This window comes from Lithohypha guttulata (genome assembly GCF_036872675.1).
Source record: "Lithohypha guttulata strain CCFEE 5908 chromosome Unknown scaffold_1, whole genome shotgun sequence".
NCBI lineage: Eukaryota > Fungi > Ascomycota > Eurotiomycetes > Chaetothyriales > Trichomeriaceae > Lithohypha > Lithohypha guttulata.
Window position 1 is genome coordinate 4,245,134 of NW_027042750.1, and position 23,581 is coordinate 4,268,714.

The window sequence follows — 23,581 nt, forward strand, 5'->3', positions numbered from 1 at the left end:
GTTCTAATCAGAGAATGCACGCAAAGTATAGAAAGTATAGGTACTGGAAAGATCGGAACAAAGCTTGTGACTGCTGATGGTACCTGCAGAAACCTGCAGTGTCAAGCTCAGGTACAACCTTGGAAGAGCTCCAACGGTTTGAGGCGTTCCTTCGGCTTCCACAGAACTATCTGTATCGTCGTTATAGGCTCCGTCGGACCGTCTCGTCCACAATCACTTCTCTAAATCTTGGAAACACTATTTTACTGAGCCAAAAAGTAAAAACGATATCGAGTTGGGGCTCAACCGGCTACAGTCATGTTAGGCGCGTTGCATTACAATTCTGATGTATCAGACTCACGATTTGAACCCGGGACCTGTCACATTGGAAACGACCGTTGGAAGCGGTTGTAGGCATGGTTGAGTACCACCCGAAGCGACAATCATACGACTAGACCATTGAGCCGTAATTATCTGTGTGTTTTTCAAGCACAGTTTAGGGCCGAGTTTCAGCCGTTATGGAATATGTAACTAATATCGGACACCTCCCACAGCCCTGATCGTGCCACCTCACCAGGCCTTTCGCAGTTCGTCATATTGCTACCGAGTATCTGGGACATTGGCTTAGTTTTCGTTACCAAAGGTTTATTGCCTTCATAGTCCTATACTAAAGTTGAATAATCCAAAATGTTCTACAGTTTGGGCTTCGGTTGTCCCAACAACTCAGCACCTGCACCAGCTATACATAGCTTACCAGTCTCCTTGACCTTAGTCTGGAACACGATCGTAGTGCCCTCCTTCCACATCTCAGTGACCAGTGTTTGGCCAGGTATTACAGTACCAGCAAACCTGACCTTGATGTTCTTGAACAGTCCGAAATTCTCAACGATGTGTTTGGCACTAAAGCCGAAGAAGCACAAGCCGTGAAGAATTGGATCCTTGAAACCACCCACTTTGCTGAATTCTGGATCGATGTGTAGTGGATTGCGGTCGCCATTGAGTCGGTAGAGTGCTGCTTGATCGTCCGTCGTCTTCTCCTCAGTGACTGCATCAGGCGCACGCTTTGGTGGTTGATAGATAGCTGTTGCACGACCACGATCGGTGCCCTTCTTAGGCCCACCAAATCCACCACTGCCTCGAATGAATACTGTTGATTCGTTGTAGAAGATTTCTTCACCAGTCTTAGCATCCTTTGTGACTGTACCTGATACCACAACAGCAGCCTTGCCCTTGTCTACAACCTCGACAAGCTTAGGATACGAGACTGTATCTGCCTTAGTTGGAATAGGGAATTTGCGAATTTCCAGGTATTGCTCGCCATGAAGCAGCATCATAGGCGAGAAGTTTGGAACAATCTCGTCCATCGAGAACGGAGCGACGGCAGAGAAAGGTGGAATGACACCGAATGACGGCAACACTTGGAAGTCGTCATTGCCTTCGAAGGTGAGTGGCAGTTGTGTTCGCTTGGCACCAACAGATAAGTTGTAGAGAATGACTTCCCTATCGTCCCAATTGAACTCTGTACCTTGTGCTTTCGCAGATTTGGCCTTCTCGATAGAGGCATTGTAGTCCTCCGAGTCATCAGAAGAATTGCTCGATTTGTTCGATTTGTTCGATTTGTTCTCCATGTTGGCCATGATCGATTTCAGGCCATCTTGCCCACCTTCTGGATGGTCTGCTCGTCCATCATCAAAGTTTGTGATAACTGACCACTTCTCAACCACCTGCTCTGGAGTGAGCTTGACGTCGATCGGGAAGCCATGGCCACCAGATCTCTGCCATCTGGTTCGTGCCTGCCAACCACTGCCGACCTCGAAGAGAAGACCTGTTGGTGGATCTGGCATCTTGTCTGAAACGAGCAGCAGCACGAGAGGTGCAACATAGTCTGGCTTGAATGCTTGTACCATCTCCTCGGGCATGATCGTTCTGGTGAGTGCTGTGCCAGCATTTGGTGCAATCGTGTTGACAAAGATGTTGTTCTTTCGGCCTTCCAGGGCAAGTGCTCGAGAGAACCCAAGGATACCACATTTCTGCGGAATGTTAGTCAGTATATAGGTAAAACCAAGTCTTGACTTACTGCTGCAGCATAATTAGCCTGGCCAAAGTTGCCATAAATACCACTTGTCGATGTGGTGTTGACTATCCTGCCGTATTTTTGCTTGACCATGTATGGATACGCAGCCTTGGAGCACTTGTATGTGCCCTTCAAATGAACATCCAGAATGATGTCCCACATATCGTCAGTCATATTAGCGAAAGCCTTGTCCCTCAAGATACCAGCGTTGTTAATCAGAATGTCGATACGACCCCAGGTGTCAATGGCTGTCTTTACAACAGCATCACCATCGAGTACGTTGGCCTTGTTACCAACAGCTTGTCCGCCAAGTTTCTGAATCTCTTGGACCACGTTGTCAGGGTTCACTAGGTCGTTCACAACAACTTTGGCACCAAGCTTAGCTAGTTGCAAGCAGTAGGCACGGCCGAGACCCGCACCACCACCAGTAATCACAGCAACCTTTCCATCGAAACGAATCTCCTCACCTTTGTCGTTGTCGCCCATTTTCATTGACTCTTCTAGCTTAGTCATCATGTCTGCGACACCATCTGGATGCTCGCATTCGGAAAAGTCGTTTACGTCTGACCACTTCTTGAGGATCGCGCCTGGGGTCAAGCTCTCGTTAGCCTTAAGCAGAGCACCCTTAGCCCGTTCCCATCTCAGCTGAGCCATATGGCCTCCTCCACACTCGAAGATAGTGCCAGTGGTGTTCGCATTCGAGGAGTGGACAAGGACTGCAACTAGTGGAATGACCCATTCTGGCTTCAAGACCTCCAAGACTTCTGGTGGCATAACGGTTGCAGTCATTCTGCTCGCGGCAATAGGTGCAACCACGTTACAGAGGATGTTGTATTTGCGACCCTCTTTCGCCAGGGTCTCTGTGAAACCAACTTGGGCAAGCTTGGCTGCTGAATAGTTGCACTGGCCGAAGCTGCCAAATAGTCCAGCCGCTGAAGCTGTATTGATGATTCTGCCATACTTTTGTTTTCTGAAATGTGGCCAAGCAGCTCTTGCGCACTTGTATGCACCTTTGACGTGGACAGTCTGGATCAGATCCCAGTCCTGGTCCTTCATATTCTTGAAAGAGACATCTCGGAGAATGCCAGCGTTATTCAGGAGAACGTCGATTCGACCGAAGTTCTTGATAGCAGTCTCGATAATCTTGTCGCCCTGTTCGACGCTGTTGTAGTCAGCTACGGCTTTTCCACCAGCAGCTTTGATCTCGTCAACGACTACATCTGCAGCCTGCGAGTGGTTAGTACATCAACAGTATGGCTAGTAAGCATGCGACAGACCTTAGTACCGGCACCCTCTCCCTTGAACGAACCACCGAGATCATTCACAACCACATTTGCTCCTCTCGAAGCAAAGAACAATGCATATTGTTTGCCCAGACCACCGCCAGCACCTGTGACTACCACAGTCTGATTATCGTACCTCAGTTCTTGCGCCATGACTTGGGTGTTTTTGTCCACTTCCTTGCGTATTCAGAAGCTCATCGACTATAGAAAGCAGATACGGCACCTCAGGTCAATATAAGTGAATAATATTAGATAAACGCTCGTCGATGTACGGAAGTATGAGCGCGTGAAAGACCGGCTCTTGAGAACGAAGTGAAGAGCAGAAATGAATAACATATGACACTTTCAAGTCCATCTTCAACTATGCTTCATCATTGCACATGCCTCGGCTTCGATAAGGTCACGTGATTCCACACAATCACCGAGAGCTTCTCGGAAGCCTTCAGTGGGAAGTCAGCACGGCACTTCGGAATCCCCAGGTTTGGCTCTCCAGGACATGTGAATCTTATCCAGATTCTTTTTCTGTTTACATGTTCTCGCTGAGCATGCGAGCAGCTTGTCGATGCCTTCGCACCAGGAAGTACGCGACGAGGGACCTATCGCGGTCTTCTCTGCGCCCATTGCTTGTTACTTTGCACGCAAGCAATCCCCATCGTCCCCGCTTGAATGATCTGCCTGCCAGACGTGTCTGTATATCTACCAGGCAGGTTTCCACGTTAGAAGACTTTCCTGCACAAGTTTACGAGGAAGTCCATACAAAAGCTGAGGTACACTGACCCTTGACTCGTTCCACCACAGATCCTTCGTTTCCTAGCCCAACAAAATAGAATAGTATCGCTCCTTCAATTATGGCAGCTGCAATCATTCCAGAAGGTATACAGGATGACAAGGCGCAGCACGTCGTTCCATTCATACTCGACCTCCTCCACCAACACGAAGCGAAGCACGCCTCTTCCAAGCCTTTCACACCTGTGCCGCCGCTGATCGTAGGCCTAACGGCTCCTCAAGGTGCTGGCAAATCTCTGCTTGTTTCATTACTTCACAAATCCTTGACTTCCACACCCCATTATCTTCTCACCACGATCTTCTCCCTAGACGACTTCTATCTTCCGCACGACGGACTACAGTCACTGGCTCGAGCGAACCTTGAAAACCCACTCTTGCAGCACCGTGGTCAACCGTCAACCCACGACATACCACTTGTACGGTCAGTGTTCGCCAGTCTGAGAGAGAACAAGTCCACCAAGATCCCACAGTTCAACAAGGCAGCCTACAATGGGCAGGGTGATCGTGTGCCAGAGTCGGACTGGTTAGAAGTGAACACAGAGTCAGCCAATCCAGTCCGCATAGTGCTTTTCGAGGGCTGGTGTGTCGGTTTCCGGCCCATCTCTGACGAAGCTGTCAAGCAAAAGCACGAGGCTGCTTCCAAGCTGGCACAAGAGCCTGACTCAAATTACAAGGGTCGTCTAGGCCACAATGCCCTACAGAACCTGAGTACGATCAATAACTCATTGAAACAATATGACGAGATCACCTCCCAATTCGATGGATTGATCCACATAGACGCTGAAGACCCTCTGTTCGTGTATGAATGGAGGCAGGAACAGGAACATAATATGATCAAAGCCAAAGGAAGTGGTATGACCGACGAAGAAGTGAAGAACTTTGTTGACGGCTATTATCCTAGCTATGAACTGTATGTTGACGGGATGAGAGCAGGTGTGTTCAAGACATTAGCCCAAGATGGCTTGAGGGAGGAGCAAGATGTACAAAGCCGTCAGTTGAGGTTGATTGTAGGTAAAGATCGCAAGGTTAAAAAAGTAGAGCGCATTTGAGATTTCACACTGTTCAAGACGGCGCACTATCAGTGCCCGGTTATGAGCTGAATAGTAAAGTTGTGTAGACGCTTTCGGTCTACTGGTATGCTTCTGCCACTTACTGATTGCACCTCAAAAGTAACACTTATATCAGTGGCACATCATAAGTAGTATCTAGCGTCTATAGCTCTAAGCACGAAGTGAGAAGAATCTCGGAATAATTGAAAAGGACGAGCATGATGTTAGACTACAGTCAAAAGTTGAACCGCGTCTGAGCTTTTCCTATAACTGTCAGCAACACCAACAGAGCAAACTCACTGCCTTCCTGATCAGGCAAGCATAGTCCTCAAAACGTGTCAAAGAGGAAAGCGTGGTCAATATCCGACTGCTCGGTTTTGGCACGGGTATGTATGAGGCGATCGACGATATAGCGTGTATCGATGTATGCACGGCTAATCTACAGTAGCTTTGCCGTATCTGTCGATCTAGGAGGCGAGAATACCCAGATCTGTTTGATTGAGGAAGACAGTCGTATGTACGGCGTTGAGTTTTGACCTTGGCCATCGGCATACGAGCAGGGGTCGTACCACCCGAATTTTAGTCAAGGTTGTTGATGGAGATCTAAACTCTCCAACCACAGGTTGTAACACTCAATTGGATCTGCGAGTCTACTTTCAGCATACGAAGTGCATGAAAGTTAGGCCACGATGATTTGTTACCAGTGACGATAGAGACGTTGATCGTCTGATTCGTCATTCTTGACAGCGCGGTTGATGTGTCAAATCGCAGATCGTGTCATGTCAGGCTTGTGCCGTGACACAGACTAGAAAGTGACTAGCGATGACAGCAGATATCGACTCTCCGTGATCATGTGTTGATGAGAGACTGCGCCAGAGTGTCTCTTCTCGATGCATTACATGGAGTGGGACCGCTATTCTGGCTGGGACTCACTAAAAATGCATTCCATGCATTAGCGTGCGACGTCGACCTTACTGCTATCGTCCAGTGACATGTGAGCTGGCTCGTATCGACGTGAAGAGAAGCGTTGCACGTCACCTGCTGTTATCCCTGCGATTGATCTTCGAATGGTGACCGCTCCGAACAAAAAGCAGTGCCGCTCAATATGATCTATCAATCTACAAGAGGTCCGGGAAGGTATGAGCAGGTTGTCGACGTGTACGTAAAGTTTGTGGCTGCAAGATCTGAGTCTGCTGCAGAGTGCTGCATATCCGATCTGATCTGATCGGATTGACAATCACTAAGCTGTTATAGGAATTGATGGATCCTGCAGAAGGATGTGATCCTTGCGGGTTGTATTCTTGGCTGGACGCCCCTAGTACTGTCACTGGACCCGGGTACATTTCGTCAGAATCATCCTTCTTATGCTGTGGAGCAGCCACGCTATGATGCCAATCTAGATGGCAAGTTCTTCAAACTTTACAGAGTCTGAGAATGCACAAAATAATAGATGAGACTCCGAATCTAACTAATCCAGAACAGGTTAATCATCTAACATGCCTACGCTGCTGTCATGGACGACATAGGCTTGGTCGAGCAGGACTTTCTTGGACCGAAATAGACTAACAGGTAGAGTCGTTACAAAGGAACTTCCAATATATCAATTCCAGCTCATGCAGGGATATCGTGTTCTGACGATTCCTCAGTGTTCACGCGGAGCTCGTTTATGTGCCAAGAGACAAAACGTTGGTAGTCTTATGTTGTGTAACATAAGCCACCAGTCATGTACGTTGATATTACATGTTATCGGCCGATACTGCTCAGCTGCGCGGACAATCTCGCTAGTTGATCTTTTTTAGCTCGACTTCACTGAGAGTAAGGTTAGCCACGGTTCACTGCATATTCACCTTCCATACCACGCTGGGGATGAAAGCACAGCAGCAAGGGTAGACTCACAAAACGAGAGTGGCGTCTCCTGGTATTAATCCTGGGAAGCCTCTGTTGTAGAAAAGTTCGTTAGCCTCCATTCAATAGTATCACCGCTTGCGGACAAGCAGAGGTGAATGTTCTTCGTGGGTCATGTGTCGTTGCAAGTTCTTCCGCAAAACACAAGGCTTTGACGTACCTAGAGCCGTACGCCATGTTGCTCGAAAACAGTCAGCAGTAAACTCAAGCATAGCGTATCCATGGACAAAACCCACCCTGGTATGATCAGCACGGCCTTCTCGCCAAGAGACATTGTAGGTACTCCTTGATCCCAGCCTGCAGGACAATTAGCAGGCTCGTAAAGCCACACTCGCTCAGGACACACCTTTGATTACTCGTCCAACGCCGATGGTAGTCTTGAAGTCTCCTCGGCCTATTGAACTGTCAAATCTGTTCCTCTTATTAGGTCTTGATCTGCAAAATTGTCCAACATACTTACTGATCTCCTCTTTTGTCTGCAGCATTAGGATCGTAGAGCCATCCTTGAATAAAGTTATAAGCCATCTACGTGGTAGAGGTTGTTCATTTACCTGTATACTGTATGGTGACTGAGTCTCCCTGTCGAGGATATGAGCTTCCATCACCTTTTCTGAGAATTTTCTTCTCGAGTTTCTGTGACATGGTGTCGGATTTCTGCTTTGGTCGTTTGCTGTATTGGAAGACTGGAAAACGTGGGAGACCAAGGGTAGCTCTACGTGCACCCTTTATATTTGACAATACTCACTACACCAACGCAACTTGGTGGGGTGAGAAGCTGATAGAGTTTAGTAGATACAAACTACGGTACTTATACCTTTGCTCTCGTCGTGTCTGCTGGCATTGTATGTCTGATATGCTTCTAGAGTTGTAGGGAAAGTCTAGTGGCCTCGATTTCTGACACGTGTGTAAGCTGCAAAGATCGTTTAGATTCCGGTCTGCGTCAACGCACTGACGCAGACCGACAGTTGAGTTCGATCCTTGGTGTTAGTAATTTTGCACATCGTAACGGCGGTCCTCAATGAGCACATAATATGGCGGGTGCTACAAGCCAATCAGGGAGGTTAAGCTCTAGGGCAGATGTGCCGCGACAGGACAGGCCAGGAATTCGTGCCCGAAGCGTTGAGATTCCGAAGAACTCTGGATCAGGTGAGTCCGTGTTGATGCTTGCAATGACAACAAGTTGATATTTCGGACGAAGAAAGCAGAAGACAGGATGATGCCAGCTTCCGGAATAAGCTTTGGACGTTGTGATGATTTACCGACAAGCTGGGCAGGAGAAGTGGCCGACGCGTCGCTCTTGCACTGCTCTCGACCAGGATCGTAGTCCTGAAGCTGCTACGTCCGTGAAAAGTCATCGCTTCATCCCAAGCAGGATTAGGTTACGCTCATTGTCGAAATGCAAGCTGCAAGTCCTCTTCACGTCTACGGTTAAAAGTGAAGCAGGTAAACTCCTGATGATGGAACGCGACATATGTGACATAGTACATATGCAGTATTTGGCCATTCTTTTTTCCGAGAACATGGTTGTCTGCAGCTTGGGTTTATTGGCGTCATGCATGTCACTGGCGGCAATACTGCAAGATGGGCCAATAGCATCTGGAACCTTGACAGGCGCTAATTGGGAATTGGTCTCCTTGCTGGTCGACGCAGAATTGCGCGGAGTAAGATAGCCGAACAGCTACCCACCACGCAGCAGTCTGAGCAGATTGTTTCCAGCTTCTTACCGGTACATGAAAGGATCGAAAAGGTGAAGTAATCAAGGTAGGTACATCCGCGTCGTACGAAGAATCTCCTCTCCACGTTGTAGAGGCTCTGGACAATGCGACGTGTCTGGATAGTTATGAGGTTGTGAACCTGTCGTCAGTGATCTTGAAAGTTTGGTCGTTGCATATTCTATCTACTTCGAAATCTGCTTTCTACCAACCTGACACAACCAGCGACACATTCAGGCAGTTTGAGCTGTCGTCGCACGACATCCTGATCTGACCATCCTAGACTTTAAACCTGACCTAATACAACCGCGAACAATGGCCTCACCCTTGTTCAATATGCTACTTGCCCGTACCGCCTCCTATAGGGACATCTCAAGTATCTTCTGATACTCCTCATTGCTCTATGCGGGAAAGCCTCATACATGTGATTAGTAGAGCCGCAAGCCAAGTTTCCTCTGTCGTCCTTTGTGCACATAGCGCCCAAGATGTTCACCTATGCATCTGCAAGTATGTCGCGGAGGCTAGCAGGGTCAATCAGATTCGCATGCAGTGTGATATCCAACGCATTGTGGGCGTAATCACTTCCATCACGAGCTTTTGAGCGTTTCATGTCAACGAGCCTTCAGCGTCTTATGGCTTGCAACGTCTCTCACGAGTACGGAATCAGTCGACAAGGTTGGAAACCGTGGATCACCGAAGTTGTTACGAGAAGAGGCAGGTGACAAATACCACAGCTGCTCGATACCATTTCTTTGCAGGAAAGGAAGTAGCTTATCATAATTTGTCGCGACTTGTGCCATGCCATGGCTGTCATCAGATAGGCAGAACCGACCATGAAGCCGTAGAAACGCCTGTCAAAAACATGTTAGACGTTTCATTCAAGGTGGTATAGAAATTGTTCTTACCTGGCATATCTCAGACTTTGGATATGGCTCAGCCATACCCTTTCGCAAGGCCGCAGTATTAATCTCCAGAATGCCGCCATACGAAGCAACGAACTCGAGGTTGCGCAGAATTTTATTCCAAACACTTGTCATCGACTGCCACTCAACATTAGAATCAGAGCTCAGAAGCCTGATTAGGTCGAAATGGCCAACAACTGGAGGGCGTAGGCCTTGTAACATTTCATACTGCTCGTCGTAATACTGTGCGAACAGTTTCTCCTCCGATCCCACCAAGTTTCGAGCACGAACATATCCTGCATGGTCATAGTCAATGGGCACGCCTTTAACATGATGGATAGAACCTATAAAGAAATCGAAAGGATACGTTTCTATAGACTTCTCGATCAGCTCGCGAGAACGAGGTCCGCACCAGTCGCTTTCAAAGCCAATAGGAAGAGCAATTCGACCTTCATATTTGGCCCGAAGCTCTTGTGCTTTGTTATAGTACCTTGCCTCATTCATGACCAGTGACTGCAGCGTCGTACCTGCCTCGATCTCTTCTGGATAGCGGTCTTCATCGTGTCGCGGCATGTGCTCAGTGAGAGCCAAGACTTTGAAATCTTTGGATATAGCAGTTTTGATGATGTCCTCCAAAGCATCCACAGCGTGTCCAGGGCAGAACTCGCCGGAATGGGAGTGATGGGAGTGAGGCATTCTGGTCTGTGCGCATATGCGCCCTCACTTCTGATGTATATTTGTTGAATACACCCAGACCATTTCGATCTACAGTACTATGCACAGAGCGATGTGGCAGGCAAGGGTTGGCATATGGAATCACAGTCAAGATTCAACTCATTTTTATTCGACAGAGTTGAAGGCGTGGAAAGCTTGAAGCATGTTGCCGCACGCTCTGTACCTATAACGTGGATGACCGGTTAGTAGCGAACTCGATGCTTGAGAATCAAATCCTTCACGACTTCAAGTTCTCACTTTATCCATTTTTTGTACTCAATCAGAATTACCATACATAACACAAGAAAATCTGCCTCTTGTCTTTTCCACGTTCAGCTACATTGTTTGTTGTTCTCGAGAACATTTTACCTATGCTTTGACGACATCCTCGGGTCGCAAGCCGTGTTCGGGAACAGAGAGCACGGATCCAGGACCTACATGCAGCTTATGAGGATTGCTTGATCGTGAATCCGGACATCGAAAGCGAATATCAGACCTCTGCTCACATTCGAGTTTGCTTCCGAGGTTCGAGTGGCTCGACACGCAGGCAGAGTTTTGCTGTGCAGAGCATGTCTTCGAGCAGTAACTTGATCGAATATCCTGACTGGATAGTCGCAGAATTTGTTGCCCAACTGAACCGAGCCTGCATGATAGACACCCTGCAAACGGCCTTGATTGGATTACCCTCGACGTGCTGGCATCTAACCGGCCATCAGATCGAATCTGTGCAGCTTTGTGCCCTGTATTGATTTCAGCAGAAAGGAAGCGACTTTTCGGACCTTGAGCCTCTAGCTAGCGATCAATTAATCTTCCTTGAAACCTCACTTTCAAACTCTTCAAAAACCCCCGCATTTACGGTTGTAGACACCAAAGACGTGAACGAGAAAGAGGTCTGGGTAAACGTAATCGACTTTGTGGTTATCAGCAACTTTCGGACGTTGGTCAAACACGGGATTCTGCCATCAGACAGCTTTTCGCCCTTCGGTTGACTCAACAACCATTGCTACTCCTTCAACGGCTAATCGGAGTGGATCGCAGAAGGTTTGTGAAGCTTTGAAATATTGCTGCAATTGTAATCACTTAGGGAGGTTATAAGAAACGTTAGCTTTTCTTGATGAAGTTCGACGTAGATGAGTCGAGTGTCTCTCGCACGAATCTTCTCCAATACCTTCGTCCCTGCCCACTTCCCGTGCCACTTCTTGAGGGTCTTGCTTCTCTAGCCTACTGACCATCTATCACGGCATCGAGAAAATTTTATTAAGAGGCTGCATGTTCAACCATTCGTGCCATTGTAGCCACCAACCTAAGGTGCATGGTAACGATATATGCTAATGGGTAGGCCTGTGTGCTAGAGTAGTTTAGTGCAGGTCAAGCTCCTGTTCCAAGCTTAGTTCTCGTGGTGTGACCGTGTGCTAGCCTTGTGCTATCTGTTTCAGTTTTGTACGCTCATCGATCTTGCTTGCAAATAGGTAAGCAGATTTTGTCCTACGATCTGCCGTGCGAAATAGTCTCTGTCAAATCATGATCCAACAAAGATCTTCGCCACTACTCAACCACGTTCTTTGTCCTCCTCAAAGGACTTTTCCAGATGGATTTGCTTGTCTGGAATCTCATCGGTGTTCGCAACGATGGGAGAGCACTCGAAGAGTGATGGGCATTTGTTTGCTCACTATGTGATAATGGTACAATCTATAGAGCAATCTGAAACTGTTCGGACTTGGGTTGTACCACATTCACGCCAGTTCGAGAGGTCTTGAAGCTTAGAAAAAGGAAAAAGGTCCCTTACTCCTTGCGTTGCGTACAAACAAGTGCTTACCTCCTGGCCTCGATTAGGCACAACCCTTGTGTTTTAACTCTACTAACCCAGTTCTGGCGAACTAGCTAACATTCTGGAACGTAAAGCAGTTCCGCGATTGGTTACTGTATAGCACCTCTCATCCAGTTGAATACGCGGGACCACCCAGATCCTTCTTCGCTGTTGACAGACTGGTGTAGCTTTCCTACCGGGCACATGCATGACGTGCATCGTATTGGTACAGTAGCAGGTCTCATCAGAGCTACAGAACGCTAATTGTGCATTATCGTTGCGTCCGATCCTTTTATTATATGACCAGACTACAATCAGCAATTCTCATTCCGTGTACTGTGGGTTGGAAATGAGAAAGGTTCGAACCAGAAAAGAAAGTCTTTCCCAAGAGACTATTGTCTATGGATAAACAGGCTAGCCAGTGATCTGCAACCTGGGAAGCGACGTTACTTCTCAACAGACTCGCAGAGAACCTTCTTGTCGTGCAGGGTATTTGGCATATGTATTGGAAGTAGGACAATGACAGGGATAATCCTTCAAGAACGGAAACACAGTTGTTACAACGTCCTTTGCTGCAAAACTGCTCGTACAAGTTCAGCACATCGACAGAGGACGCAGTTGCAGAAACACCACAGGAGTAAGGCTTAATGCTAGCAAACGACTACGATTTCACAATTCTCCAGAGTAGTATGGGAAATTAACATCACTTCGTTGAAGAAGCGCGTAATTTTGAATCTGTCAAGCACGAGGAAGGCACGGGCTAGAAGAGCACGAGGCGCCTTGGCGTGATCAATCAAATTGCTGATCAAAGGTTGACGAATGAGAAATCTCTTCGAACAGGTCGGTGGCTGGGGTTTAAATGCTTGGACGGTGCTGTGTGGACTGCCTCACTGCTGGTACCTGACTTTAGCCAGCAGAGCACCAGAGCCAGGGAGGGTCTCAGAGTCGGAAGCTAAGCGAGAAAGGGCCTGATGGGATCCTACAGTTCCACCAATACCGCACCATGAACGCACCAACAGTCTTGTCTTTCAGGGATCCAGAACTCCTAGCCACATTCGAGTTTCTGCAGACCCCAGATGCGGCGCTGTAGCACACCCACGTTTTCTCCTGGCTGTCGTGCTAGGTCAGCGTGTTATTGCATGCATTGGCAACACTCTCGTCCTCTGTTCCTCGCCATCGCCAGCACACATGAACATGTTCTCGACGGCCCGACAGGATACACGTTGAGCCTCATGCTTCGTCGACGTCGCCGTGGTCGCTGCCCCTCGTTTTGCTTTCAATAAGCCCCTTCCTTCACCAGACGTCCTTGCTCGGCAATCACGACTTTCAACCTTCATCAACGAGCTCAACCATTTTGCAAGCTTCGTGCTCGCGTTCATTCATTGGATTTTACGCCCACATAATACCTTTCAGACACTCCTTGTACAAACTTTGATCATTTCTATTGTGGTTTAGGGATCGGAACAACGACGGATTTGGCATATTGCGACACAACCACCCGAACAACTTTTCTGCTCATCTCCTTCTCTCGAACACAATAGCTGGCTGGTCCGCGCGTCAGAAGCACGGTACTGGATCGAGATTGGGAATTGCTGCCACATCAGAGTTGAAACGGCAGAACCAACATTGAGGATTTCCAGTACTTTTTGAGACTGTCCGTCTCGACCATTCTTTACATTCAACTGCGCCAATTCATTCGAAGATGAGAGTGTCTTTCGTTACAATTCTGTCTGGCCTCGCGGCATTTGCTCTCGCAGAAGCGATTCCGGCCCCACCTCCAGGTCAAGAGGCGAGACCACGCTATTATTTTCCAAGAGAAGTGAAGAGAAACGTCAGGAGACAGGATCAAGTCGTCGGTGGTAGCACCAATGGCACCGATACTTCACCGACAACCACAGTCGCTGCTTCTGCTTCCACAAGCCCAACCGATGGATTAGCAGATGCTCTATCGGATGCACTTGCAACATCGACCAGTGCAGCGACCAGTAACCCGCCTGCCAGTTCTGCTACTGACGGCACGACCCCGGCTGCGGATACCACTACTCCCGGCAGCACTTTAAACCTGGGTCTCACGTCTGCGGTGAACACCGCAGTAAATAGTCTTACCGACACGAACACCAATGTGGCCACGTCTACCGCTACCAACGCTCCAACCTCGGCAGATACAGCAAGCCCTGTAACTATAGATAGTCCTAGTGCGACTGGCACTTCAACTCCTACTGCCACAGACAATGCTAGCTCCTCATCAGCGAATCCCGCACCTACTGACAGTGCGACACCCTCACCTACTACAGTAGGACCCATAGCCACAGATACTGCTTCTGCGCAGACTACAGATGCCTCAATCGCTGCAACTCCATCACCAACGAACACTCAAGCAGAAGTGACACCCTCGCCGTCTGATACTGCGATCGCACAGACAGATTTGCCTACAACCTCTGCAGCTAGTATTGTGGGCTCTTTGACAAGTGAGATACTCGGGACTGATACAAGCAACACTGTGCCTTCTGCGACTCAAACTCAGCCATCAAACACGGAACAGTCAGTCGTGACCACTCCAGACCCAACAGCAGGTGTAACTGGACCATCAACTGCACCTACTGCGGCTCTAACCTCCAGTGGTGAAGTTGTCAATTCTTTGACCAGCGAAGTGCTTCCCTCAAATATACCATCGGACACAATCGTGACGCCACCAGCTTTGACTACGGATGTTCCCACTACTGCTGGTGATACCTTGAGCATCCCTACGGCCACAACCGATGCCAGTGTCGTGACGCCCCCAGCCTTAACTACGGACACCCCTATCACCACGGATGCTCCTGTTAGTGCCAGCAATACCTTGAGCGCACCCACTGCTAGTGGTGACTCGAGTATTGTGACTCCTCCACCCGTCTCGGATAACCCTACCACCGCGAGCACTGGAGGACCTACGAATACCAATACTGCTCCACTGACCCCTACAGAAACCAATACCCAAGCCCCAACCAATACTGATACTACCAACATCCAGTCAGATATTAACTCCAGTACGGGTGTTCCTACCAATACCGCTACAGACGTCCCTACAAGCACGAACACTGACATTCAAAGTCCAACAAACACCAATACCGTGGTGCCAACGGACACTGCTACCAACACCCAAAACTCAGTAGATACGAGCACGAACACGAATACTGCACTGCCCACAGGTACGGACACGAGTACTGCTGGTCCGACCAACTCCAATACAAACACTGCTATCCCTACCGATGCAACCACCAATACTGCCACGCCCACTGATAACAGCAGCATCAATACCGACACTGTGACTCCTACCAACACAGCGGTGCCCACAAGCAGCAATACGAATACTGTACCTACGAACACCGACGGCAGCGCCACAGTCTTGAGTCCTCCCACTAATACAAATACTGCAACCAGCTCTTCGGGAACAGCACCTGGCAGTAGTGCGGCAAGTACCACGGCCAGCGACGCCCTGACTGAGCCATCGTCTAGTGCTTCTGTTTCAGCCACAGGTACACCAACCTCGTCAGACACAGATGCGGCCTCAAGCATAGTCGTGCCTACCAGCAGCGAGGTTACGACGACTGCACCTCAAACCATCAAACCCACGGCTACAAATACCAACACGGCTATGTCATCCGATTCTGTTATTGTCACTGCAACCTCTACCACGCCGTCTAGTGGAGCTCCTTCCAGCACTTCTTCTCTCATGCCGTCTTCTCTTCCCCGGATCATTCAGCCGCAAGGTGGTGTGCCATCGAAGCCTGACAATGGCACGCTCATCCAGCTTGGATTCACGTACGGGCTTAACTATCCCTTTGTCGTCTCCAATGCATGGGCCATGCAACAGATCTTCGACTTTTTGCCCCCGGGTGTTGGTGATGGTGTTGGTATCGACAAAGCGGAAGTGGTTATGCAATACCTCCAGCCATACAACACGTTGTCGCGCAATGGGTATATCACTACTCTGGCAATGGCTTACATACCTAATGATTCTGTAAATCCACTCTCCTTGGCGTTGCTCAATCCCAAGTCGGATCTCTACTCGAACAAGAACCCTACTGTCAAGACTCTCATGAGCATGCTCGACCCTTCGATACCATTGTTGGCTGGTCAATCCATTGGCGATGGCAATCCGATCAATTCGAACACTGCAACGACAACTGGAAGCACAGGAGGTAGCGAGGGTGGCGCTGCAGGAACAGAAGGTGCCGCCTCCGATTCATCTGTGAAACCATCGTCTATTGGGATTGGGTTGGGTGTAGTGGGTGGTGCCGCAGTCTATGGTATCGCAATGTTTATGGTTGCCAAGCGCTACAAAAAGCGAAAGAATGCTCACAGGAGAGCTAGCAGCATTCAATCTGGTAGCACTGGCAGCACTGCAAGTGGCCCAGCCGAGCACAACACTTTGATGACTGGAGCACGAACCAGCTATGGCAGTAGACAGCCTGGTGCACACAACAATGCTGGCCGCGATTCTAGAAATAGCGATCGAAGTGGGCAGTCCGGAAGGACGTACATCTCGCCACCTGTCATGGCAGAGAACAGTCTCGGTTGGAACTAGATAAATCGAGAGAATCGCTGTTGACACCCGATGCCCTCATACTCAGAGGCACTGTTCGAACTGTGCTTCTAGCTCCAAGTTGGGCAGGATACTAAGGAGGCACGGGAGATTTTGACCTTTCTATTCCCTTATTATTTGGACACTACTTGTGATTGCAGCTCAAGAGTGAGGAAGAAGACACTTGTGGAGATGTACTCAGTATATAGACGAAGCAGCGAGAATTTGTATAGAGATGTTGTTGAAGTGATTCTGAAAGAGTTTTTACTCTGTTGCCATGTATGAGCTTAGGCGTGATGATCACTGTCACGCGTGACTCATTGTGCTACCGCAGCTAAAGCGTATACTACAGACACGTCCAGAGTCTTGGTAGGTAAAAGCGTCTTCTACCTTCTATGGGTGGGTTGGTAAGACTCAAGGACCAGCTCGTGTCTAATGAACCATATTACATGTTGGACTAGTCTTCCGTCCGCTTTTCTATCTATTTGTCTAATTGAGTAATTCTACTGGACTATCCTTCTACGCGCGATACACCTTCATTCAACATACTGACGCGACCACAGTTATATATCAATACAATTGCCTAAGTCTACTCTTTCCGAACCTCGTATTTTCTGTCCTATTACGGGCATTTTGTACATGCAAGGGCACAATGGAGATCTAGCCCATACTCTTTGCTAAATGCCGAAGTCGCAGTTTTCTCCTTGAGCACGTCATTCCGCCAAATCTTACCGAGCCATTGCCCCAGAATCCACCAGCACAACCTTTGGACCTTTTAGAGCACTTCCAATTCATTTTAGCATTCATTGTACCTGAAGCTGTTGCGCTGCAGTCCTACGAGTCTCCAATTGAGCTTCGTTTGTTCATATGTGCCTCAGCATTCTGATATCGAAATTACAAGTCGTCGAACTTGTTCCTCCACCTTGAACAGCTCCTAAAAACCAGACACACGACTCATCATGTCTGGAGCCAGCTCTTCTTCCACACCGCCAAACGGTGTGTTGCAAAACCCAAAACTCAGTGCTTTAGGCAAAGCATTTTCACAAATTGACCTCGATGGTCACGATATGCCTCCGTCACCCGCACCGTCTAGCCCACGGCCTGGAAAGCAGTACTCCATTGCTACGCAGCTTGTCTATTCCGAGGGCAACGATCAGTACAATGCTAGCAGCGTGCCGATCTATCAGGCATGTCAGGAGACACAAAGTCGATGAACAAGTACTGATTTTTCATAGTCTGCCACGTTCAAGCAAACCTCAGCGACTGGTGGCGTGTCCAACGAATATGACTATACTCGTAGTGGCAACCCTACCAGAACCCACCTCGAGAAGCATCTAGCTAAGATTATGCGAGCAAAAAGAGCTTTGGTTGTGTCATCGGGTATGGGTGCTTTGGATGTGATTACCAGACAGCTCAAGCCAGGCGACGAGGTTGTTACAGGAGATGACTTGTACGGTGGTTCACACCGTTTGTTGAAATACCTCTCTACATATGGCGGAATAGCTGTTCACCACGTTGATACGACCGACAACGCAGCTGTACAAAAGGTTATAACTCCAAAGACAGCTATGGTTCTTCTCGAGACACCCACAAATCCTCTTATCAAGATTGTCGACATACCATCAATTGCGACGCTTGCCCACGAAGCGAACCCGCAATGCATAGTGAGTGTGGACAACACCATGCTGTCTCCACTATTGCAAAATCCTCTCGAACTAGGTGCGGATATTGTTTATGAGTCTGGCACAAAATACTTGTCTGGCCACCACGATCTTATGGCTGGTGTACTAGCCATTAACGACGAAGCCTTAGGAGAAAAGCTGTTTTTCACAATTAATGCTTCGGGCTGCGGACTAGCACCATTCGATTGCTGGCTGCTAATGAGGGGCATAAAAACGCTGAAGGTGCGTATGGATGCACAACAAGCGAATGCAATGAAGATTGCGAAATTCCTGGAGTCAGCAGGCTTCAAAGTGCGCTATCCAGGCCTCAAGTCACACCCACAGTACGAATTGCACAACTCGATGGCACGAGGACCTGGTGCAGTCCTCTCTTTCGAGACAGGAGATATTCTGTTGTCAGAAAGAATCGTCGAAACCGCGAAACTGTGGGCCATTTCTGTCTCATTCGGCTGTGTAAACAGCTTGATCAGCATGCCTTGCCGCATGTCTCACGCAAGCATCGATGCGAAGACGAGAGCGGAGCGAGGCGTACCTGAAGATCTCATTCGATTATGTGTAGGTATTGAGGACGGGGATGATCTCCTGGATGACCTCAGGAGTGCGCTCGTGCAAGCAGGGGCTATGAACGTCACTCTTGATGGCATTGAAGCCAGGAACCGAACGCTCGAGCAGGAAGACCCTCCGGAGGGAGAGATAATCGCTGCTCATGCTGCAGCAGCAAACGAGCCATGACGAATCAGTGGTTTGCAAAGCTCAACTGTATCTGGTCAGGAGTGGATGAATATGCGGTCGGCAAGCAATTTCGTCTTATCACATTCTAGCTACACATCAGGTCTCAAGTTGTTGGGGTTGTAGAATGAGGCATGTCTATATCTCAGGGGTACAAGAGGGTACCATGACACACGAATGTAACTCGTGTTAAACCCGTTATACCACGTGCAGGGAGGCTATGGTTCCGTATGCCTTCAAGTTGTTAAGACCCAGTAAAACTACTGCCATGACTCTCGATCTCTTCTACCTGCGGAAGCCCTGACATTGTGTGAACGTATAAAGCTTGCTATATTGAAATCATCGAAAATGTGGCGAAAATATGCACACACGCATAACAAGGCGGGCCTGGTGGCGCAATGGTAGCGCGTAGCTCTCCTATTGGAGATGTTCCTCATGCCTAGAGAACAGGCAGTAATACGTATAAGCTGAGGCTGTGGGGTTCGTATTCGACATATAGGTGGTTTAGAGTGAAGTTCTAACAAGCAAATAGTTCGAGTCCCACCTAGGTCGACTTTTTTGGGGGCATTGGGGTTGCTCTTGGGTCCGCACTCGTTGTACTGTGTATTTTTTGTCTTCACCTCGTCAAGAAGCATCGGAACATTTTTCCGAGCATGCTTCAGGGTGATGCGCGTCACCAAAGCCAAGCGAATCACAGATCTCGGGATTATGGATTTCGAGGATCTTTACAATCCTTGTGAAGCCATGTTATTTTGACATCACGAATCCCGTTCTTCGCCCTTAGATCAGCATACATTCCAATACGTGGTGCTCACGTTTGTCAAGATTGCTTCAAGAAGATGGGCTAGAAAATTCTTTAGGTATTCGGTCGTCATGAGTACGTCAATATCTAGCGAGCCGGTCATGGGTATATGTTCACATCGTGGCTACCTCAGGATGGTCAAGTACTTACAACACTTTGTTTGTATCAACACCATATTGAGAAGAAGTAGGTAAACATGGCACAAAAGATATTGCAAACAGGCCTTTCGGCGGGCATGTCAGCCGTCTCTGGCTTCCATTCGTCGAAACCTCATAAGATCTCCGAAGACTATGATGGCCTCCAGCATGTATTGCCCGACAGCTTCAAGCCGTCTCTGGAAAGCCGCTACACTTTACGCGGCCGCAATGGACAAGATGTTCATGTCCCGCTGATATCCTGGGGAGCTTGGTCGTGGGGTGACACCAGCACGTTTCACTGGTCTGACGATGAATTACCAGCTTTGCGCCAAGCATGGCAGAGATGCATCGAGACGGGCATGACATTCGTCGACACCGCTCAAGTCTACGGAAGTGGAAAGAGCGAGGAAATTCTAGGTGATTTGATCAACAACCACAGCTCTGGAATTGACCGCTCGAAGATATTTGTCCAGACGAAGTGGTTGCCAAATGTCACTGATCAGGCGACAAATGCTCTTCACCCCGTCGATGCACCAGTCAAAGAACTCCGAAACACCCTAGATCGCATGAGACTACAGTACGTGGACAGCTACATGGTCCACGGCCCAATCCACCTCAGCTCCATCAAACAAGTCGCTAAGGGTCTAGCGAAATGTGTCGAAGACGGGATGACCAAAGCAGTTGGTGTAGCAAACTACTCAGTCGACGACATGTTGAAGATGAAAGAAGCCCTAGCCGAGTACGGCATCCCACTAGCCACGAATCAATGCGAATTCTCGATCTTACGCCGCCTACCAGAAACGGAAGGTATGCTCGAAGCATGCAGGAAGAACGACATTGTTTTCCAGGCATATTCCTCCATCGCTCAGGGCCGTCTCTCAGGTAAATACGATATTGACAACCCTCCGCCAAAGGAGTACCGATTCAGTAGCTACGACATGAAACATGTTCAGCCTGCGATCGATGAATTGAGGCTCTTGGGCCAGAAGTACGGTGTTAGTGCGGCATCTGTAGCGATCAACTGGGTTATTTGCAAGGGCGCGCTGCCTGTTGTAGGTATGAGGAAGGAGAGTCAAGCGCAGGAGGACATAGCGGCGTTGGGATGGAGGTTGACGAACGAGGAGATTGCCAAGTTGGATAGTCTTGGGTTTGAGGGTAAGACGACGAAGTTGTGGCAGCAGGGCTGAGCGTACCAATGTGTGTTCCGTGATGTTGCTGGCTAGCGCTATGTTGTACAAAATCTGATACCATTAATTGACTTCATCTCTACTCGTTTTCAGAAATAGTTTACAAGAGACGTATAGCAAGTGCTCTAAACTCCTAGAGAGTCACGGGCCGTGCTGGCATTGCTCTCAAAACATTGAGTTTCGATCATGCAATCTTGGGGATAGTTTTGCCCTGGATGTTCAGTTGGCGTATGGCTTGCGTTCATGATGTCAGATATGTGGTGTTGAGAATTGATTGTGTACGAAGTGTTTCTGTTCGTTTCATTTGTCACTATACCTCTCCGTCCCATCAGTTGATAAGATAGTTCCTACAATCGTGCCTGGAGCTTTTCCACGGTATCTCCTAAGGCATACTCCTCCTTGAACTTCTTACTCCGAACCTTCTCGCCATCAGCAGGCGTAACATATCTCGCCTCAACTGCTGGGTTATACCCAAGACCACTGCTCTTACTGATCTCCTCAGCACTCATCGGAGCATCAGTGTTTCTCCTGCCATCAGCTCTCTTGTACACGTTGATAACAACAGCACCACCCAAACCAAGGTTATGCTGCAATGCAACGTCGGCATCCTTCGCAAGCCGACCATTCACACACCACCCTCTCAATTGCCATATCAACTCTGCGCATTGGGCAAGGCCTGTTGCGCCTAATGGGTGGCCCTTGCTAATCAGTCCACCTGATGGGTTGATGATGGGGCCCTTTCCACCATATGTTATGTCTCCTCTCCTCACCATCTCGTGTGCTTTACCCGGCTCGCTGAACCCTAATCCGTCGAGGAGAATGAGCTCGTTCGTGCTGAAGCAATCGTGTAGTTCGCATACTTTGATGTGTTTAGGTGTAACTCCTGCCTCTTGCATGGCTGCCTTGGCTGCTCGCTTGGTCATGTCAAAGCCGACAAGATCCATCGCACTTTTGGAATATAGTTGTGGAGAATCTGTCATAAGCTGTTGTCCTGCGATCAGGATCGCCTTACTCTTCAAGTGTGGTCGGGCATCGAGGAAGGATTGTGAGACGATAACTGCTGCGCCTGCGCCATCGGAAGTAGGACTGCATTGCAGCTTTGTAAGAGGTGGGTGTATCATGGGGCTGTTTAATATTTCTTCCAGAGTATACTTTTGCTGAAATTGTGCGTACGGATTCCGTTGCGAGTGTTCGTGAGAGATGCGAGCAATTTCTGCGAAGTCTTCGGCTTTCGCACCATACCTAGATTTTGTAAGTTGATTGAAAGCGACACTTTTGGCAACTACTTACTTGTCCATATACTCTTTTCCAGCGTTGCCAAAATACTGGGCATTTCTTGGAGTATCGTGCTTTCCTGCAGTCTCTTCCATCATGGCAGTTGACAATCCCATAGGGCTAGGTCTGTCACTCCAAACACTCTTGATGCTACCTGGACTCATTTGCTCGAAACCGATGACAAGGACACAATCGACTGCACCATTCCTGACCAACGTCCGAGCCATGTGTAGACCAGTTGAGCCCGTTGCACAAGCATTATTTGTGTTGTAGATTGGAATGGTGCTCATGCCGAACTGGTAGAAAATGCGCTGTCCGCTTGTTGTATCGCCATAACAGTAACATGCAATACCAGTCTCGACATCGTCGTAAGTGATGCCAGCATCCAGCATAGCCTTGACTCCTGCCTCATAACCAAGTTCTGGATATTCACGTGTTCGGCGTGGCTTTAGAAATTTGGTAAGGCCAACACCTACCACGTAGGCTGGGGTTGTTCCTCGTGGCGCCATGTTTCTTAGACCACTGTACAAGTCTTGAACTGATACGATAGAACTGCGTGAAGTTGTTTCGAGCCAACAAACGACCTCAATACAGTATCGAGCCTTTGTAGCGTATTCGGCAAGGGAGTTGTCGAGGTCGCATCGCTGCTTTGAGAATCTCCGCAGCTGATTGAGCATGGAGCCGAGGTCTGGGGCTGCATCGGAGAATCTTCACCCAAATTCCGACTTCGTTTTTGTTCCAATGGAATTGCAACTGTGCAATGGTTTGCTGAGAACACAAGTGCTTTTCAAACCATATAGATTAGAAAAGAGTCTTGTTCAATACATCGGTGTTAAAACACGATCCCAGAATCAGTGGAGGTTTTGCATCAGACACGATATATCAATGCTAGGGGTTAGCAATTAGATGATACTACGATCATCCGTTCTCAACATGCTGAGAAGGCCAGTACTGTCTATCATCGTGAATTCTGGGGGACGCCAAGTTGCGAAGT

The 23,581-nt window shown here is 48.5% G+C and overlaps 7 protein-coding genes across 7 annotated transcripts; 4 read left to right on the forward strand and 3 right to left on the reverse strand.

Moving 5' to 3' along the window:
* Positions 1-671: 671 nt before the first annotated feature.
* Positions 672-3,489, reverse strand: FOX2 (bifunctional hydroxyacyl-CoA dehydrogenase/enoyl-CoA hydratase fox2; the record flags this gene model as incomplete). The annotated part of the gene is made up of 3 exons (XM_064895950.1): positions 672-2,009; positions 2,057-3,280; positions 3,331-3,489. 3 exons carry the CDS (start codon positions 3,487-3,489, stop codon positions 672-674), a joined length of 2,721 nt encoding a protein of 906 aa, XP_064758637.1.
* Positions 3,490-4,184: 695 nt separating this feature from the next.
* On the forward strand, positions 4,185-5,171 carry LTR64_001570 (uncharacterized protein; the record flags this gene model as incomplete). Its single annotated transcript, XM_064895951.1, has 1 exon — positions 4,185-5,171. The coding sequence occupies one exon, from the start codon at positions 4,185-4,187 to the stop codon at positions 5,169-5,171; it is 987 nt and encodes a 328-aa protein (XP_064758638.1).
* Positions 5,172-9,399: 4,228 nt separating this feature from the next.
* LTR64_001571 (uncharacterized protein) lies at positions 9,400-10,386 on the reverse strand (the record flags this gene model as incomplete). Its single annotated transcript, XM_064895952.1, has 2 exons — positions 9,400-9,639; positions 9,694-10,386. The coding sequence occupies 2 exons, from the start codon at positions 10,384-10,386 to the stop codon at positions 9,400-9,402; spliced, it is 933 nt and encodes a 310-aa protein (XP_064758639.1).
* Positions 10,387-13,913: 3,527 nt separating this feature from the next.
* LTR64_001572 (uncharacterized protein) lies at positions 13,914-16,778 on the forward strand (the record flags this gene model as incomplete). The annotated part of the gene is made up of 2 exons (XM_064895953.1): positions 13,914-14,387; positions 14,541-16,778. The coding sequence occupies 2 exons, from the start codon at positions 13,914-13,916 to the stop codon at positions 16,776-16,778; spliced, it is 2,712 nt and encodes a 903-aa protein (XP_064758640.1).
* A 956-nt stretch (positions 16,779-17,734) lies between these two features.
* Positions 17,735-19,189, forward strand: STR3 (cystathionine beta-lyase; the record flags this gene model as incomplete). The annotated part of the gene is made up of 2 exons (XM_064895954.1): positions 17,735-17,962; positions 18,011-19,189. 2 exons carry the CDS (start codon positions 17,735-17,737, stop codon positions 19,187-19,189), a joined length of 1,407 nt encoding a protein of 468 aa, XP_064758641.1.
* Positions 19,190-20,184: 995 nt separating this feature from the next.
* LTR64_001574 (uncharacterized protein) lies at positions 20,185-21,312 on the forward strand (the record flags this gene model as incomplete). The annotated part of the gene is made up of 1 exon (XM_064895955.1): positions 20,185-21,312. The coding sequence occupies one exon, from the start codon at positions 20,185-20,187 to the stop codon at positions 21,310-21,312; it is 1,128 nt and encodes a 375-aa protein (XP_064758642.1).
* Positions 21,313-21,659: 347 nt separating this feature from the next.
* Positions 21,660-23,096, reverse strand: LTR64_001575 (uncharacterized protein; the record flags this gene model as incomplete). The annotated part of the gene is made up of 2 exons (XM_064895956.1): positions 21,660-22,554; positions 22,603-23,096. The coding sequence occupies 2 exons, from the start codon at positions 23,094-23,096 to the stop codon at positions 21,660-21,662; spliced, it is 1,389 nt and encodes a 462-aa protein (XP_064758643.1).
* Between the last annotated feature and the right edge of the window lie 485 nt (positions 23,097-23,581).